Here is a 19,136-nt window from a genome sequence, read left to right on the forward strand (position 1 = left end):
GAAAGTTAACGACAAATTTCCAACAAAAAAAGAGGCGGTGACTGCCATAAAGGAGTTCCTCAACCACAAGAACTTTACATATGATCAGATCCAGTTCACCCCAAAATCGATAACTTTTAACTGTATTGGTAAAAAGGAGTTTAATTGCGACGCGGTTGTGCACTCCCTTTACAAGAAAAAGGAGGACGCTTTTGTCATTAAGAAGATAAAGCTGAATCATAAGTGTCCACCGGACTTGAAGAATGTAAGCAGCGTTGAATTCATAAGAAATGAAATACGAAAATGTGGAGAGGATATGCGGATTGGCGAGATAGTGCAGGCTATGAACAAGAAAAATATGAAGATAGGGTACAGCAGTGTGTGGAGGGCTATAAATGAGGAGAAGGATGGCGATGGTGCGCAGGCTGCATTTGTGAAGGAGTTTGTGATGCTTAATTCGCAGTGTAGGGCAATGAGTGGCCCAAACTACATTTTTGTGTTCTTCCCGGTTTTAGAGTATGCACGAAAGATAGTGGAGATAAAAATAGTGAAAAGAAAGGAGAACGGATACATGCTCTACGCGTTGATTTACGATCCGCACGATTGCGTGCAAATTCTGGCATTCATGGTTACAAATGACCGATCGCTTGCAGCATCCAAGGATATGTTAATGGTTAGTCTGGGAAAGTACATGGACATATACAGCACGATATTTCTTTGCGAGGTGAGAGATGCCTATCTCTTTGAGAAGGAGATGTTTTTTATAAAGGTGAGGAGCATCTGCAGAGAGGTGTACAAGAAGTGCAAGGACAGAAACGTAATTATCAAAGTGTGGAATTTCTGCAACAGCAATGAGGAGATGCGCCAGATAGACGTGCTGAAGGAAGTGATTGACGAGTTCAACAGCAAGGATCACGTCGAGGAGGCGGACGAAGACAGAAAGATGAGGTTATGCGATGATAAAAGTAGCGGCGAGGAGGAAAAAAACAAAGAGAACGAGAACACAGGATGCAAGAATAAAGAAAATGTGCAAAGCGTGAAGACTAAAAGCAGAAAGAAAGTTGATGCCCGTCGAATAGTGGGAGTTATCAAGCTAGAAAATTACCAGAAGGGCGATCAAATACTGTACGGCCTGCAGAACCTCTCCGATCCCGATCTTGATCTGCTTTACTACAACCTGTCTGGTGACTTGATCGATATTTCAAACGCGATAACGAAGCTGATCAGCGAGCACAACGCAATACGTAGGAAAAAAGAAGCAGCGTTCGGTGAGAACATCAAAAACAAGATAGAACGAAAGATCGAAGATAAATACACCGTGGATGAGTCGATGAATGATACCTACAATGTAGTGCTTGGAAAGGAGACGTACAATGTAAGCCTTAATGATATGTTCTGTACATGTGGTATATTTCAGGAGTACGCCTGTCCTTGTACCCATGCACTGATACTGATACGTCATCTAGGACTTGACCCGTACAATTTTGTGAGCACGGTTTTTCTTTTCAAGAAGGAGATCTACGGCGAGGTAGTGCCCGTTATTAACGAGAATTTGAAACAGCAAAATGTGCAGATGCTGCTCAGGCGAGGACCAGGCAGGCCTAAGAAAGGAAATGTGAGGAGATACGATGAGGCTGTACAGTAAGTAGGAATTGGTCTTGCACTACGCACAAACATTCACAGTTTTATATTAAAATTAATTTTAATTATTTTTATAAGTAATCACATCCTACATTCGATTATTTTCATCCGACGTTTTACGGCCCGGCTTTACCGGCCGTGTGTGCACTCCAGCGATTTGTTAACAGATCAGAAGATTTATTGAATGCAAGTGATTGCCCAGCATGCGAGAATATTTTTAATAAAGGTAGTTAAAACGGGCCAAAAACACTGTGATTGCATTTCTTCTGAGTAATTCGTAGCAATACCGTGTAATTGTTTTCCGCTCATCTGCCCATAACAAGCCATAAAGATTGTTTATTACGAATTATGTGCTGTTACGGATGAATACCGGGTTTATTCGGCGGCACTCAAAGATTCAAAACCGCTTACTGCTGTACCCATTGAAAAAGCATTACATCGAACATAAATGCGTTATTTACGGTTCGGCTGATGAGTTCGCACAACATACCTGCTGAATGCATCACCCCATTCACCATCTTCTGCTCACAGTGCGTAGATCTCGATTATGAAGGTGACAAAGACTGAGAATGGCTTGAACGGTTGCCTCTGCGCTCTGCCAAGCAAAGGTATCGTAGAAGAATTGCTTTTAATTTAAGAGCCATTCCCAGACCAGGTCTGCACTCCTCCACACGTACAAACAACTAATCAGAATTACTCTGCCGCGTAAAATGTTAGGTTTGGCATTGCACTGACGAACTGTGCATAACTCGGGTTCATCCTAATCATTTTCTGCTCGCCTACCTGCATGCTCATGATCAATTCTCTCTTCTTTATCTTATTAACGGACACTTTCCCATCGTGCAACATGAACAGGTACTCAGATGATTCTGATACATCAAAATCCACCAAATTATCGATGTATATCTTCTGTTCCTCGTTTCCAGTATTAATGTCTAGCACAATTACTGATTTAGAGGTGCCAAGCAGCACGTACTTGTTATCGTTTGTCAATTTTACCTTGTCCACATTAAACACCTCCTTGGTGAGTCTTGGCGATGAAGCGCCTACCTCAAACACCTTCAGCAACGTCTTGTTGATGAGGACAGCAAAGCAGAAATTGTTAAGCGCAGCCACACAATTCCTAACGGTTAGAAAGCTCACAGGATGCACGCTTCTCAAGTCATAAAATTCTATTTTCCTGTCGTTTACGCACATAAACACGTCGTCATCGATCTTTGATTGTATGTCGTTCACTCCCTCACAGTTGTACGTGCGTATGTACGTGTTATCGTAGATCGAGAGATACTTAACGTGCGTTGGCGTGGTGTGCAGGATGGTGTTGTCGAAAAGAAAGACCAGTTTCTTCAGATCAGGGATGTGTATCATGTTTAGTGGCGTGTTGGTGAGCGGACAGTGTATTTTTAGTGCATCTCCCTGTGCATAGCCCAGGGCTGTGCCCGTGTGGACAAAAGAAAGATCTTTTATGGCCGGTGCAGTAACCGTTATAGATTTTTGGAACGATGAGATTATTTCAGATGAAAGGTCCATAGGGGCTTCAAAAATGTTTTGTATGTCGTTGATGAACAAAGCGGACATTGCTGTGACACAAGCTGCGCCTCATGCGCCAGATGCAGCATTGAACTAAAACATGTGGGAATAAGCTGCTGTTGGAGAACGCTACTGACCGTTAAACCTGTTTGTTTGGGAATGCGATATGGGCACAACCACACTGCAATACAATCAGCAAAAGTTGTGCCGTGCCAGAAATACAAAAAATGTGGTATTTTATAGCGCAGCTGCGCTTTATTTAGTTCTTCTGTCACAGGAGTGCAACCATTCATTTCAGCTAATATGATAGAATTGTTGCGTTTTATGACCGAGATATGCACAAAAAACTTTGCCAGTCCAGCGAATGACCGAGATATTTGAAGGCTCTACCAAAAAAGCAGCTACTGTGGATATAACGCCATTCTATCACTGCCCAGCGGACATCTCCTGCGATTAAACACTAAGAATCGGCTATAAATGACAATTTTAATGAAGAACAAAGCGTTACTTTGTGCACAGCAAGCAACCAAGTTAATCAGCAGTGGAAAGGTGCTTTAAGCAATGCTTCATGGATGTGTTTATAGGCGTAGCACGCTTCGGCAAAGTATTTCTTATCACTTGTGACGCAGTTTCACAGTAAACCCCACTCACCAAATCACAGCTGATCGCATCGCATTCTTTCCTGGACATTAACGAGGCGGTGACTCGGGATGAACACTAAACGTGCTATTCTGACTTTCTGAGACACTACTGATCTCCCCTTCTCTCTTCTTATAGAAATGGTTGTACACGAATTTTGCTTCTTCCATTTTTTTAATGAGCTGCTTTTTATCCATCTCCAGATTCTTTATCCTCTCATCCTTTCTCTTCAGGTTCTCTTTCAGTCCGCGTATTTTGTCTTCCTTCTCCTTGGCATTCTTCTTGGTATCTTCATTGCTTTTCACCAGCTTCTCGTTCTCATCCTTGAGTTTTTCGATAGTTTCGCTCATATTCTCTTTGCCCTCGTTCTGCCTCTTTAGATCATCTCTAAGCTTCCTTATGATATCGTTAGCCACTTTTATTTCTTTTTCCAGGCCATTTTTGCACTCCTCCACTTCCTTTAATCTCAAAAACTCTTGCTCCTTTTTGTACTCCTCTATTTTCTTCTTCTCAATTTCAAACTTATACGTGCTGTTCTCCTTCTCAATCTCCACCATCCGCTTCTTCAATTCTTCTCTTTCTCCAACCAAGCTGTCATTCTCTTTCTCCATGCTTTCCATCTTACTCTTAATTCTACACAAGTGCTCGTCTAGCACCCTATTCCTGCCTGTCAGGTCTGCTACCCTCGTGCCCATTTCATTTTCCAAATTACGCAAACTCTCCTTTAGCTGCACATTCTCCTTTCGCAGTTTCACACCTGTAACCTCCATTCTACTTATCATATCGGCCAGATATCTCTTGTAGTCGTTCTCGTCCGGCACCTTAAACCGTAACTCTAACCTTACAATGTTTCTAAATTCATTCTGCTCTACGAATATAAACCGATCACTATCTTTGTCAAATAAAGCCTTCATCCTGCCGTTTTTTGACTGGTAGAACAGCTCAATCACCTTTCTGACAAAATTTTCAAAATTTACACGCAGTTCCTGCTCATTCTTCAGATGCACGTATGATGTGCCCGTAATCGTGCACTGATAGAACTTAAATATATCGTTGGTGTCGATAAGCTTAATTTGAAGAGTATCGTTTTCAAGGGTTATATCGCATGTAAGGATTGATGACACGGCATCGCTTGAGCACTGAACAGGTACTCGTTCATTGAACAGGGAGTCCTTCATTAGGAGGGGTAAATAATTAAAAAGTGATAATTTTGGAGAAAAGGCGGGAAATCATTTTGGTGAGTACAGCCCTTTTGATTACATTCGTTTTACAGCCTGTGACATTTATTTTTTGGTTTTGGTGTCGTTTAACGGTCAAAAATGGTTTGGTAAGACAGAATACACGGAATGGGAGAAGAGAAAAAATCTATTTGAGTGCGTTTGACAAAAACATAGATTTGATACAGTAGCATGAAATACAATTGGATGAGTAAGTAAATTGGATCTTATTATGGACGGAAATACTACACGACAGCCTTTTGAATAGTGCAATTTATACATGTTCAAATGATACCTCCGCTATTGACGAGGGGCCAGCATATAAAGACAAACATCGAAAAACTTCATGATTTGTAAGAATCAACCGTTGACGCAGTGGAATAGCATCTCAGCTAGCCGTTTATTCAAATGATGCTGAATATATGAATGAAAAGTAAAAGTATATTATGTAAATAAGAATATTACGCAGTTGAAATAGGGAATTATGGATTGACAGGGTATCAGGTGAGACAATTCTTAAGAACACGGTGGAAATCTATAACCTGTAAAACGATAAAACAAATACAAATTATTTCCGGCTGGTGAAAAATACAATAGCACATCACAAATCAATCCTTGAGAATGTAATGAATGCCCTTCGATCAATATCAACTGATATACACGTATGCCGTAGTAAATCTGCGCAAAAATAAATATTTTGGAAGGAGAGAACTGTTGAAACGGGGAAAGTTCAAAGCAGAGAAATATCAATCAAATATTAAAGAGGTTGATCGAGTGAACAAGTGCCGTGAGGAAATGAAGTAGTAGACAGAGCAAATGCATGCCAAATATATGGAAATTGCATGGAACAAAATAATGCAAGATAAAATTTAAGATTCATGAACAGATTCTAAAAGCAAATAATCGTTTTAAAGGCCGTACTATAGTAAAGACATGTCCGTTTTGGTTCTGTTTTGCTTACAAACAGTCGTAAATATACGTTAAAATTGGTACTACCCTCCTGATTGGAGCGTAAGCTGAGCACACCTTAACTGGTCTCTAATGTGGATTTACGAAGATAGTTCGTGCAATACCCGATAGTTAACCGAATTTGCTACGAAATAAAGCCAAAAGTGAGTAATTTATCAAACGTTGTAGCAGTATATTCCATAAACGTATCTTAAATACTTGGCAGTGTGCACCGTTTCGTTTATTTTGCAGCGAAAACCAAAATGTCTAAATAGAACCAAAAACTGCATCGCACTCTGCTTATGAATACCGTTCTGATTACATACCTGCACTTGGGTAATAAACAGTTATTTAACACTCGCATTATGTCTTCGTACCAGGTGTATATTTGGAAATACGTTCTTCAATCTTAAAAAAATGTTAATTGGTCTGTTTGTGTTAATCAGATAAAACAGCAACCGAATAAATCACAGGAACTAAAAACGCACAGTAAATAACAATTTACGTTGCATTACACGTTTTGTGCCGTGTTTATCGCGTATACAGCAGTTTGTATTAATTTACCGGACATAAATTAAATAATGCATTTCGAAACGTCAATGATTTGATTGATGGACACAGGCCGGATCTCCTGGTATAGTACCACGTAATTAGTGGAGTGCCTGTTAAGCGTATGAAATGTGCAATGAAGAGAAATAAAGAAAATGGCAACAGTAAATGCATGGCTGGCCAATAATGGAAATGAACATAAAGGGTACCAATAAAATACGATGCACTAAAAAACAACAGGCTACAAACATCTTGCGAGGGATGTTTCGTATGTCTGCATTACATGTTCCATTACTTCATCCAAGCTTATGTCTACTGGCCTCGTAATCGGAACAGAACAAGCGCATTGCCGTGCACTCATACAGGCATTTTTTGACGGTTCACATTTTGTTCTGTATAAAGGAGTAATAAAAACATAAATTAAAATTTACTCACCTTTCTTGCCCCATGATACTCCACATCACAAATGCGTACATAAAGAGCACTTCGTGGAAATCGTTTTTCACCACAGAAAAGATAGCGCTGGCGATCACGGAGACAAACAACAAGGGAGAAAGCACCATGCGCACGCTTTCTCTGAAATGCAAGAACGGCCCATTGAACTATTTCCATTTTTTTGATGAGGACAACAAGCTCACGATCGGCATACTGAAAAACGGGCGATCTGTACATTGCATGAACGTCGAAAAGACGAGCAACCGATTGGCGTATGCTGATGGCGGGTTGAAAATTACCTTGGAGTTGCAGCTTTTGAACTGTGATATTTTCACCTATCTGGAGAATAAAGAACGGAAAAAAAGCGGGCTGTCGGTGATCGAGCAAATATCAAAGGTAATTGAAGTATACAGCGTTACGGAGCACCGGATGTCGCACGATGACAGAGTGTACAAGGTGGACAAGACGAACTTCTGCACGAATTGGCAGAATACGACGATTGATCAGGTTTCATCAAGTAAAGGCTGGGAACAGATAAGAACACGAAAGCAGATTATTTTGTGGGTTAATCACAGCTATCAGCTAGTGTACCTCCCGGGTAGGACTCCGATAATTGTTGAAAGTGAGATTGAAAGGAAGACACACGCGTTTTATAATGCTTTGCAACGATTTGAGACGTTCAAGTATCTCATATTTACTAAGTTTGCTCTTTTTACGATCAGGGGGTTCTTTGTGCAGTCTACGGCATCGTATTTCTTGAGATCGGAGGAGAACATGTTAAGAAGAAACTTGCACATCAAGATTAAAGACGAAATAGGTGAGGATGAAGGCGGAATAAAGAACGAGTTCTTCAATGAAGTGGGGCTGGAGATTGCTAATGACAAGCGCATGGTTTTTACAGGCAATTTCCTGGACGTTAATCGGAATATTTATGACAATGATCCGGCTGAAGAGATCGACTCAAACGAAACACAGGACGACAACCACGTTAAAAACGTTAATCTATCTATGAAAAGAGAGCATACCAAGACGGCAGCCGACCAAACACATCCATACGATCTGTCGTCAAGAGAAGTGAACACGAAGGAAATGAAGAAGATGAAAGAGCAGATGCTGGCGAAGTTAAGCTTTAGCAGGCAATCGCAAATGGATCCTACAGCAACATTGAAGTTTTGGCAGTCGCCTGAGGCAAGAAACAAGAAGTTTATTGAAGATACGGACCCGTCCTTCTATGTCGAAGAAAACATTAACACAAATCTCCTGTCAAACGATGAGTTTTATGCATATCTGGGCACTTTTATTGCGCTGTGTTTTCTCAACCACGAGATGATATCTGTGAAGTTTAGTCTGGCGTTTTGGGAGAACCTGATGGGCCGTAAGTTCACGCTAAGACATGTACAGGATACCCAAATGCAAAGAAACCTGCTGTATGTGCTCCGTGAAGAGTTGAGCGAGGATTTTCTGAACACATTTGACGATGATCTGATACACACGGATAAGGGGCTGTTCGTAGAAAAAACTGTGTATGAATCGCTGTTTCTTTCGAAAAAACGAGCGTACGATATTATACGCTTTTTCTTCTACTCACTCATGCCCAAGGAGTTCCAAGAGATCTACGCTACTCAGGACATTTACTACGTGTTGAATGGAAAAGAGGAGATAACATTCAATTTTCTGAAATCAGCATTCCAATACATTAAGTGCTCAGAGGGAAGCAGGGAGATCGTTTTCTTGCTGAATATTTTTAAAAGAAAAAATGAAGCGTACTACAGGAAATTCCTAAAATTTGTTACCGGTTCAGAAAATATTCCGCTCCAGTCCAACAAGTTGGACCTTTTCAAAATCTATATCGAACAGATCGATGTTAAAAATGCGCTTTTTAGAGCGTCGTCCTGTGTCAAGATGCTGTTTATCGGGTGCTACGACACGGAAGATGAGATGGAACGAATTATGGATTTCTCAATTTTTAATACGGAAGGCTTCCACAAGATCTAAGCTGAGACAAACCAAACTGTAAATGAAGAATCTCAAGTATCAATGTATATCGCTAGGGTTGTTCTGAGATCGGAAGATGAAACCAATGCTCTATATTGTCAGGCCTGTGTTATTTCTTGAGATAATTGGTATATAGCGGTATTTCTGTGGTATCTTGGTGTTCAATAGGCGATTGAAAATTAAAAGAAGAAAACGTCTCTTTGTGTTTATTCCATTTTTTATTCTCGTCTTATTCCGTTATCCCACTTAACCCATGTATCCCGTGACACTCGTCAGAATATCGAAAGGAAGTACAATCGATGTTGAACTGAAGAACAACGATACATACAGAGGAACATTGGTTGCTTGTGATTTGCTGATGAACTTGAGATTGAGGAATGTGAGGCTGGTGAACGGAGACGGTGAAAAAGATTTTAGTGAATGCATTCTGAGAGGGAGTGCTGTTAAGCATATCAAACTGAATAATAAGGTGCTGTACGTGCAAGAAATGGTTGAAAAGAAAAGATTGATGGCAGCAGAGTATGATTAGACTTTGAGAGGAGATGCTACGGCAAAAAATCGAGCAGTGTATTTTCTAAGGATAAAACATTTTTTTGACTTTTTGTTCTATGGTACATCACAGGGTCGTATTGGATTGTTGAGGTTAATTGATTGGGTAGTGCGCAGTATATGTTCTCTAAATACCTGAGCCTGGATTGGAAATGTGCTTTGGTTATGGCGCAGTGCCATGTTTCTTGAACCTTGTCTCATTGTTGATTATATTTTGCCCGTCAATCGGCCAAAATTCACCGTAAAGGACATAAATGTTTTTACATCTTCTTTTCCTAAATTGACTGTCTTTGTAATTTTGCTAAATTACTGAAGAAGGTGCGGCAGCATTGCTATAATAATATGCGCACCTATCTCTTCATCTGCAGAGTGGTAATAAGCAGAACGGTTCCTACTCCGTGCCATGAAGCAAGCACCCACAAACAACACTTAGCACTAATTTGTGCGATTAGCGCTGTACGGAAGTGTAAAACGGACATTGTCATGACGAATTATCTCTTAGTTTAATTTTTACCTTTAAATCACGAATAAATTACGATTATTCTAAGTCAACTTATGCCGCTACTCAAAGGTATAATATAGCATTTTGTTCATACGCCAACATCAATTTTAGTTTCGTTTTGGTAGCCAAGCGGAAAATATTTGATACCTCATTTTCATCGTATTCCGGCCCAATATCGAAAACTTTTTGTCTTTAACCCTCACAATGATACCCAACCTTTTCCTAACACTCAAAAAACCAAACCTCACGCACAAACACATAAAAGATACATCATCATCTCATCCCAAGCTAGTTACACAAACTCATTATCTATTACACTTCATAACAGGGCGAATAACTCTTCCGTTCTTTAAGAAATTGTTGCTGTCGCCCAAGGTAAAGGAGATTGTTGTGTATGCCCGCAACGTAGAGAATTTCGAATTTGTATTCCGAGAATTCCGTGATCTTGTGTTTGTGCCCAGAAAGTACAATACTGTACCATCCTACAAAGATGAATATGTGTATTCCGACAAGATGCAGACATTTGAGCCGCGGATCTTTGATTGTGCGATCACGTCGTTGATTAGACCCGATCTGTACATAAATGAGGGAAATAAAAGCACAAAAATAATCAGAGAGTTATCGGGTGGAAATGGTCGAGATCTGGCAGTGAACAAGGAATTGATGTCTTTGGTCCATTTCGGAGCAGTGTCCAAAACAAAGAAAGGTTACGAAACAACGTTTTGATTGATCATTACCAATTAATTAGGTCGTGTATTATTTTTCTGGCTAAAGCGATTGAAGTCTTGATGAATGTTTCTTCTAAAGTGAGTTGCAGAGAGTAAATTTCAATTATTAATTCCATTGTTTTTTAGTAGAGAATGTTCATTTGCCGATTCATATCCTCGATTAGAATAAATTTTCTGAAGCATTAAGAGAAACTTGATCTGGCAGGCAGTTTTCCATTACTTACACCTGTCCACTTAACCTGGTTGTAAATCAAAGATAAAAAAGGAGGATCCAAATTTATGTAAATATGTTCACGGTGAATAAAAGAGTGATTAAATCATGTATGTGTTGTAAGCGAGTAAAAATAAAAAAGAAAGCTCGGGAATAGGTTTAAGTAAATCACAAAACAGTAAGGTAATCTGCTTAGCATCTGAAATAAGGATTTGGAAGATTTAAAACTTTGCCATTTCTTTTCTTTTGCTGAGTGATAGAGTGAACCATTAATACGATGCTAATAAACATAATAATCACGAATACACCAAAAAATACACCTGAAAGTATACACTCGCTCTTGTCAGTATCGTAATATTTGGACATTTTAATCTTTGGGCCCAAACCAGGCAAATTCAAGAAAAAGGAACAAACATCCGTATTGATAATCTCGTTGGAAGCGTTTGTGCTTACGTTTCCACCTCCATCAAGGAGTGTTTTACCACTTGCAAGTTCTTTTATCACATTAGCACCGTTGCTAATCAACCGTGGAACAGCTGACGTGCTGTTGTGCATGATAAAATTTATGAAAGGTAGCATGCAAATCCTAGTGAGCAAAACCATTTATATAATTACTTGAATTTATCAAATAATTTGCTGGGATTGGTACATACTTTCCATTAAAAGAACATGATAGTAATTATAGATGAAATTATACGAGCAAATCTCGTATATAGACTCATGTTTCTTGAAATAGCAAGTTTGATGATTTAATAAACCGAAATTGTGCTCGCATGCTTTTTTACCACGGAAGTTCGATTTAATAGAAATAGTGCCAACGATTTTCAGAAATCTTCATGGTTAGGTAATAACATGTTTAGATTTCTCGAAGATTATGACACTTCTATTCTGAGAGATACTTTCTGTCAATTATCCTTGAAATAGCATTTACTCCAAATTAAGAATTTTCATCTTCGGTATTGAGAACGTGAATGCAATCGATTTCGCATGTCTAACCAGTTAGAAAAAATGATTATTTGATGTTTTATATAAATCAGGCTCGCGACCAAGTTGCAGTCCAAAGAAGTGTGCGATCATGTATTAGTAGGTTTAACTGAGCTTCGATATTGAAAGTAAATGTATAAAATGACTTGAGAAAGTTCTGTTTATTATTTTCCCAGGCATGCAACCAGCGCATTCTCTGATCTAATAGTTGTAACTGGCAAATTCAGACGCATTATCAGCTTGCTCAGTATCTTGATCTGGTGACTCTGAAAATATTCTGGTTCTAAAATCGCAATAATCCTCATAAATACAGCTATCAACTATGTTGTATAAAATTAACCTACTTAAATCATTGTCTAAATGCACGTCAATGATGGGGTTCCTTTTTATATCATTACTTTTGACGTCCTCAGGTATTTGATTACCTAGCATAGCATTGAAGCATTTTCCCTGGATGTCTAAATATTGTTCATAATCTACGGATAAGAATGTATCCGGATAGCAGTGAAATATAAACTCATACATTCTGTTTTGACAATTCCTTATAATATGTGGATGCTCAACCTTCGTAATCTCTACCTGGAATTGCTCAAATTCTATGTTTTTCGTATCTGAAGCCAAGTTTTTTTTTCTGAATATACCATTGGCAACCATTTGAATTCTTGATCTGCTATTTATATCGATAGCACCCTCGTTTCTGAAGATAACTCGCACATTTTTATCGTGACCAAGATAACTTTGCTCGCTACCCATGAACAGTTCAAAATCTTTAGATAAATCAGCGTCTTGTCCATGAAATCTGATGCAGCAGTTTAGAAGAAAGAGTGCGAAATGGGTATCAACATTTCTGAAAAACGAGTCGAGCCGAGAAAGAACCGCATTTTCAAATTCGTTTCCAAGGCCCAGATCTAAACAGAACACTCGTTTTATATCCCGCAGAGCAAGACCGTTTCTTGCTGTAAAGCAGGATTGTACTTTTTGCAGATTCGGATAATCTATTGTATAAACCAGAAGCTCCCCATTCGATGTTCCATTGCTATCAGCATTAGAAACTGTTTCGGATGCTTCGGTTAGCTCAGCAGATAATGTTTCCGTATCACTCTGCATATCACCGATGCAATATGTGCATGGATTTTCCACGATGTAACCATCTACCAAAGTAAACAACAACCAAGCACACACTGCTATGAAATAATTCAGCATTTTAATTCTTGAGTAGTAAAAAATCTTTCTATTTATGTTACATTTTGATCTACCCGATTAAAATATGATCATATTGGACATCACAATTTACGTTTAATAACCATTTATATGTCTCTTATAAGCTTATAATTTTTATTTACATGATGACTTCACGTCTTTGCCAACTAAATTAACCTAAAAACTTCTCTTGTACAACATCAACGGATCAACTGTTTAAGTGTGTAATATTACTCGTAATTTTGTAACTATTTGGCAGTACGAGCAGCAAATTAATGTGTTGAAAACTAACACATATACAATTCACGTATTTAACTCTTGTCATTTATCAGTGAATGCTACAGAAAGATAACAATTATACCGAATAATGTGTTTAACACAAATTCGGTGTTTTGTATACGCAAAGTTTCAATTGCCTAGTTAATATATTTTTGATCAAAAAAGCTGTACAAATAGTATCTTTTGCATTGTGGAAACATGACATACTGCATCAGTCCGTACATGTCTTCATGTATTGTTCTGCTCACAATTTTTTTCTTTAAATTTTTGCATTTTTCCCTTTTTATTACTTTCTGCTTTCGTTCGTTTCCGTCTTTGTCGTGATTCTGTTTCGTCCTTTTTTTCTTAGCCAAAGGATAATTGCCATACCACACTTACTACCACATAAAAATACATTTATCTGTTCTCGTTTGTTCTATTCCTAATAATCCATCATTATCCTTTCTTCTCGTAAGCGGTTTGATTGGACACTCACATGAGTCAAATCGGACAGACAAAACTAAACGACAGCATAAATTATTAAATAATCTCTCTAGTACAAAAAAGTAAGAATAGTATTGCATCAATAACACATGCATAGTAGTAGCACTGGTCCTATTACAAAACATCATAAATTTATTATGTTTATTATAGCATCCAAGGGCTGATTTGATCCTTCAAATATAGTCATCGATTATTTGTCAATACCACCTGCCATCACTAATACGAGTGAAAAGACGACCGGAGAGCTGATCAGCAATTATTTAAGATTATTATTTAATTTTCTGCAAAAATAAATTATTTTGTATCTGTCATAAAGCGAAAAATTTGTACTGTTACTTAATTTATTTTATTTGAGGCCTGCTCGGCTATTTTTCAAAGCAACACGTGATAACACGATTTGATGTAAAAAACGGCTTTGCTAACTTTTTACACTGAGAGTCGTTCATCTAACATCTCGCACGGCGATATCACAGTTGCTTACTGGAAATGCACAGCATGATAAAGTAACACAAAACAGATTAAGATGATAACATAGGGAAAAATCGTTTTCATTAAATTGATAGAAAAACAGCATTCTACCTCAATATCTGGAAAATAGCATTTCTAATTGAAACTGATAGAGAGAAAATTCAACTCGAACAAAATATGGTACTCTGATTTAGAAGCTGATATGAAGTTCTGACTAAGAAATACTTAATCAAACGTAATTTATCTCATTATCGATGTTTTTAGCTGGAGAGCATCATTGATCGTGAAAAATTGAAACACAAATTGCTTTTCATCGGACAATCTGTGAATAATAAACTGCATGCAAAAAAGTTAGTACCTCCAAATAATTTTACTTTTCTCCAATCAAATTTCTCAGTCTGAATATTCGGCGTTCGCTCGGATTAGCAGCCGCACTACTTTCCCGTCTCTTATTTCTCAATTTCATCAAAAAGTATACTAAAGCAGCGATTATGACTAGAGCACACAGAATTCCCAACAATGATGCTCCTACATGGACGGCCGTACAGCTCATCGAGTCAACTAGCGAATTATCTGTATTTTTTCGTGAAATACAGCATAGTTCCTCAACCATTTTAGTGCAAGCAGCTTGGACCTGCACATTTCTTTCATTAGAGTCGATGCCTTCAGCGAGTAAACAACTGGGATAATCCATAGCGTGGGACTGAACAATGTTGGTTGATGGATTTGAAGTGGCCATAATAAACTCCTAAAAATTCTATAAAGTTTGCTTAAATACTTTTACTCACATATTAATTAACCATATACATACTTAAACATTTTTTTGTATCTGAACCCAACGGGCAGTTTTGCTGTATGTTATTGCCTAACTCTTTGAAGCACTTCCATATTCAGATACGAATTAGCAATTACTTCCTTCTCGCGTCCATCTCATCATTTGTTATCTCTGTGCACTTTGACAACGAAAAATTAAGCATTCAAAGCACTCATAACACCTGCCTTATTTGTTCTCTTCATGTCTGAGCAATTCTAGCGTATGAATTACCCAATTATTTGCACATATTTTTTTGCTGTGCCGATACACCCACTCCGTTCCTTTACAACAAAATAAGTGTCTATTGAGATAGACAAGGTTCAACAGCTGAACTGCATTTGGCATGCTGTCCCTTTGTTACGCATTTGGACGGAGAAATGTGCGTATAAATTTTACTTCATCATAGATTTGGAGTGGAATTGATATATTTGGTAAATTTGTCAACTCACTAAAAGAAGGAAGTACCAAACGCCAGTGCCTAATGTTCCTTCATCATAGATTTGGAGTGGAAGTGATATATTTGGTAAATTTGACAACTCACTAAAAGAAGGAAGTACCAAACGTCAGTGCCAAATGTTCCGTATAATTAAGATTTAGCCAGTGCAATCATGATAACATGTCAGTAATTTATTTGCCACTTAGCATGGAATGATTATATTCAACTCTGCACAGCTTATCAGGTATCGAAGGCTACGTGATGTTGCGCGTATGTGTAAGAAAAATTAGTGTTATGAGAAGAAACTGAAGTGATAGTTCAATCCAGCGCGGCAAAAATTGATGTATTGCTTAATTTTACTTTTTTGTCACACTTTTCGAAAGTGAGCACACAATTCCGGAAACTACCAATTTGTCAAATGCTTTGAACTTGATTATTTGTTCGATAACATCCATCATTATGATTACACTTTTGCTGTAAGTCATACTTTAAAGCTCTTCATTCAACCAGGAATGCATTTTTATTTTGTGCTGCACCACCAATTGTTCCATAAATATTGTGACGCGTATCATAGTCCGTGTGTTCTTCCAAAAATCTTGTCAGTACGAACTGTCTGAACTTAAATGTCTCAGAAATGAGGTAAAAATGTGTGTTGCCCTTACTCTTTGCACATGGCTATGATGTACTTGCCTTTCAAACATAAAGGCGTGTATTTGCAGATTGAACGCTCATTCGAACAAATTTACTTCCAAATGACAATTGATGGACCAAAAAATGAATAAACGTATTACACAGACACATTCTTGCTCTCATGCTTAACATTTATTCGTTTGATTTTGAACGATTGTATTTTTCTCTTCACTAGCACACTTCGCTACAGCCGGTATTGCTTGAGTTTATTTTCATTGATACGCAGTCTTCCACTCGCATGCTCTGCCAATCCTTGTTAAGACTACTAAACTGTCTACCAGGCCTTTTCTATTGAGTATATACATCAGAAGCTACTTCACCACAACATTGTCTGCTCAATAAATAATCTATTTATCTCATTATGTCATCCAAATCATACATCGGTCCAATTCTTTCTACTCGTTGAATCTACCATATCATTGCTCAACACAATGAACCACAGAAGTGCACACACCTCAGATCAGGCACCAGCCTTCCATTGCTCTTTATTCGCACAAAAGTACGGAAACATGCTTTTCACAAAATCTATTGGCCCAAATATTTACTTCTTATGTGACCTAACCCTGGAATACCGAACAAGAACATAGTGATTTGCCATTAATATCACTTCAATGTGTACCAAGAGAAAGAAATGCACGTAGCATTCTCTATCTGATTGAGAGTTCACAGCTTATAAGCACTGGTAGTTTTTATTTACCAGCATATTTTATATGTTATTGAGCTGTGTGGTTCATCCTGCTGTTGAATCTCATTTCAAATCCTACCGTCAAAATGTGTCACTATGTCACTGTTTAACCCAAAAAGGACAGCATAACGATCCATCAAAGATATCAACGCGTATTGTAGCGGTGAATAAACACTCATTGGTCCGTACCTTAATCTTTTAGAATTTTTTCACAACTAGACTGTCAATACGTACTCAATTTTGTGGATATGTACGTGTGAACCTCTTTAAAACTACAACAAAGCTTAGACTCGATCATTGAAATAAGGTTATGATGCCGATTTTGTACAAAAATAAACACTACAAAATTTGTGAGGTGTTCAACTTAAGCTTGGGTTTTTATAAACATCAGGAAATGCCGAGTTTTACGTGGCATGTAACCCGCCGAAAACTTGGTTAGTTTACAATTAAGAAGCTGCCAAAACAGTAAATCAAACGATACGAAGGTCATTTCAAACTGCAAAACACATAAAACGTGCGAAACAGTTTCAAAATGTCATTTGTCAGTTCTCTAACAGGCAGCTGATTGTGCCGAACATGATAATCAACTTAAGGGGCCCGTGCTTCACCTTTGAAATGACCGCGTGCCTATCAACAAGCAGAATAAACCCAACCCTGGCAACTCATACTCCCAGAAATAAAGGATCCTGCCATGTTAATGTACATGATTGGAGACAAAACACCACACTAACTTAACCAATGGGGTGTATCATCACCTAAAACACCATTGATTACTCACTCTTTATAACAAGAATTGTTGCACGTAGTATGCAAGTGCTTCCCAAGGAAGATATGAATCAGCTCGTAAAAATAGTAGAAGAGGGCGTTGAAGTGCCAATAAACGTAAGTATAAATGAGTTGTCTAAGGACGGTGAAGTGTATTCTATTGATCTACTGTCGTGCACCAACATAAAGGACAACAGAAGGATTGAGTTCAATATTATTGAGACAGAGGAGATCACCGCTATAGATAACAGCTTGGTTTTTGAGGAATTCGTTAATGTGATCTATGTCGATGATTATGTGGAAAGAATTGAGGACGATAATGGCTGTTTTACTGGATGGTTTAAGACCAATTGATGACGAGACACAGAGAATGTAGATTAACATGGTAATGTATGATACACGAGCGAAAAATAAACATGTTGTGTAAGCCATTGGTTATCAAATCAAGATTTCAACATAAATTGTGCTTATTCGCCCTTTAACAATCCCAGCCACCGTATCTACAAACATTTTTGATCGGTCCTAACCATTTTAGATTGGTAATTTGCAAAATGCGACGTGACAATTCCATAAATCATATTTTCCATACATCCTCCCGCTTTCTTACGTTTCCGGTTTCTTGCACACGCCAAAAATGAATATGCTGTCTTAGATTGAAGAAGGTCTACTTAAAATGCTGTTAACTAAAACCACCACTTATCATTACAAAAACGAATAGGTGCTGAACCGATTAAGTTCATCAACTTAAACTCACTTTGCTCACCGATAAATGAGAAAAGTGCACACTACGTATTCAAAATTGGACTACGTTTAGGACAATCAAACTAGCAAACATTTTTTATTGCAAATAGCACTTCCTCGTACCAAAATTAAAGAACGCATTCTTGTCAAACAACAATCCAATTGCACGTTTTACTCTTTTAATTTTCATAGCACCTAACACTAATTTTAGCGATATCACCATTTACCACGAGGCTCACGAAGCACAAGCTACCTGTAGATACGTGGCAATAAAGTGCTAAAAATCCTGTCTTTGGCTTGCACCACGTACTTTTTCTTTTCATGTCTTTGTCCCAGGTAGAAATCCAAAGTATTCGTTAAAGGATAGCCCTGTCCACTTTCCAGATACTCCGTTTCATACTTATATATCTCATTTTCCAACTCATTTTTTCTTTTCATGAGTTGTTTCTGCCTCTCCAAAAGAGTAGACAGTTGTTTTTGCAGAGTTGTAAGAGCAGCTTTAGATAATTTTGGTTTCGGTTTGTGAATTTTTGCCATGAAGGGGTCGAGGTAATAAATTGTATTGTGCGGGTTTGTGTTGGGCGGTTACGCTGTTGATATGCGAAGAGGTAAACAGACGAGTGCTCTAGAAATGCGAGCCGGATCCGCATAACTTGTTATTCCTGTTT

General features: G+C 38.2%; 10 protein-coding genes across 10 annotated transcripts; 4 read left to right on the top strand and 6 right to left on the bottom strand.

Moving 5' to 3' along the window:
* Positions 1-2,177: 2,177 nt before the first annotated feature.
* VCUG_00609 (uncharacterized protein) lies at positions 2,178-3,198 on the bottom strand (the record flags this gene model as incomplete). Its single annotated transcript, XM_008075439.1, has 1 exon — positions 2,178-3,198. The coding sequence occupies one exon, from the start codon at positions 3,196-3,198 to the stop codon at positions 2,314-2,316; it is 885 nt and encodes a 294-aa protein (XP_008073630.1). The 3' UTR covers positions 2,178-2,313.
* Positions 3,199-3,617: 419 nt separating this feature from the next.
* On the bottom strand, positions 3,618-4,967 carry VCUG_00610 (uncharacterized protein; the record flags this gene model as incomplete). The annotated part of the gene is made up of 1 exon (XM_008075440.1): positions 3,618-4,967. One exon carries the CDS (start codon positions 4,965-4,967, stop codon positions 3,840-3,842), a length of 1,128 nt encoding a protein of 375 aa, XP_008073631.1. The 3' UTR covers positions 3,618-3,839.
* A 1,983-nt stretch (positions 4,968-6,950) lies between these two features.
* Positions 6,951-8,933, top strand: VCUG_00611 (uncharacterized protein; the record flags this gene model as incomplete). Its single annotated transcript, XM_008075441.1, has 1 exon — positions 6,951-8,933. The coding sequence occupies one exon, from the start codon at positions 6,951-6,953 to the stop codon at positions 8,931-8,933; it is 1,983 nt and encodes a 660-aa protein (XP_008073632.1).
* Positions 8,934-9,186: 253 nt separating this feature from the next.
* On the top strand, positions 9,187-9,462 carry VCUG_00612 (uncharacterized protein; the record flags this gene model as incomplete). Its single annotated transcript, XM_008075442.1, has 1 exon — positions 9,187-9,462. One exon carries the CDS (start codon positions 9,187-9,189, stop codon positions 9,460-9,462), a length of 276 nt encoding a protein of 91 aa, XP_008073633.1.
* A 726-nt stretch (positions 9,463-10,188) lies between these two features.
* VCUG_00613 (uncharacterized protein) lies at positions 10,189-10,827 on the top strand (the record flags this gene model as incomplete). Its single annotated transcript, XM_008075443.1, has 1 exon — positions 10,189-10,827. The coding sequence occupies one exon, from the start codon at positions 10,189-10,191 to the stop codon at positions 10,708-10,710; it is 522 nt and encodes a 173-aa protein (XP_008073634.1). The 3' UTR covers positions 10,711-10,827.
* Positions 10,828-11,115: 288 nt separating this feature from the next.
* Positions 11,116-11,526, bottom strand: VCUG_00614 (uncharacterized protein; the record flags this gene model as incomplete). The annotated part of the gene is made up of 1 exon (XM_008075444.1): positions 11,116-11,526. The coding sequence occupies one exon, from the start codon at positions 11,524-11,526 to the stop codon at positions 11,116-11,118; it is 411 nt and encodes a 136-aa protein (XP_008073635.1).
* Positions 11,527-12,065: 539 nt separating this feature from the next.
* VCUG_00615 (uncharacterized protein) lies at positions 12,066-13,110 on the bottom strand (the record flags this gene model as incomplete). The annotated part of the gene is made up of 1 exon (XM_008075445.1): positions 12,066-13,110. The coding sequence occupies one exon, from the start codon at positions 13,108-13,110 to the stop codon at positions 12,109-12,111; it is 1,002 nt and encodes a 333-aa protein (XP_008073636.1). The 3' UTR covers positions 12,066-12,108.
* Positions 13,111-14,707: 1,597 nt separating this feature from the next.
* Positions 14,708-15,054, bottom strand: VCUG_00616 (uncharacterized protein; the record flags this gene model as incomplete). The annotated part of the gene is made up of 1 exon (XM_008075446.1): positions 14,708-15,054. Exon 1 carries the CDS (start codon positions 15,029-15,031, stop codon positions 14,708-14,710), a length of 324 nt encoding a protein of 107 aa, XP_008073637.1. The 5' UTR covers positions 15,032-15,054.
* Positions 15,055-17,522: 2,468 nt separating this feature from the next.
* Positions 17,523-18,158, top strand: VCUG_00617 (uncharacterized protein). Its single transcript, XM_008075447.1, has one exon. The coding sequence runs from the start codon at positions 17,770-17,772 to the stop codon at positions 18,079-18,081; it is 312 nt and encodes a 103-aa protein (XP_008073638.1). The 5' UTR covers positions 17,523-17,769; the 3' UTR covers positions 18,082-18,158.
* A 379-nt stretch (positions 18,159-18,537) lies between these two features.
* VCUG_00618 (uncharacterized protein) lies at positions 18,538-19,005 on the bottom strand (the record flags this gene model as incomplete). Its single annotated transcript, XM_008075448.1, has 1 exon — positions 18,538-19,005. The coding sequence occupies one exon, from the start codon at positions 19,003-19,005 to the stop codon at positions 18,718-18,720; it is 288 nt and encodes a 95-aa protein (XP_008073639.1). The 3' UTR covers positions 18,538-18,717.
* Positions 19,006-19,136: the final 131 nt, after the last annotated feature.

This window comes from Vavraia culicis (genome assembly GCF_000192795.1).
Source record: "Vavraia culicis subsp. floridensis unplaced genomic scaffold supercont1.7, whole genome shotgun sequence".
NCBI classification, from domain to species: Eukaryota; Fungi; Microsporidia; family Pleistophoridae; genus Vavraia; species Vavraia culicis.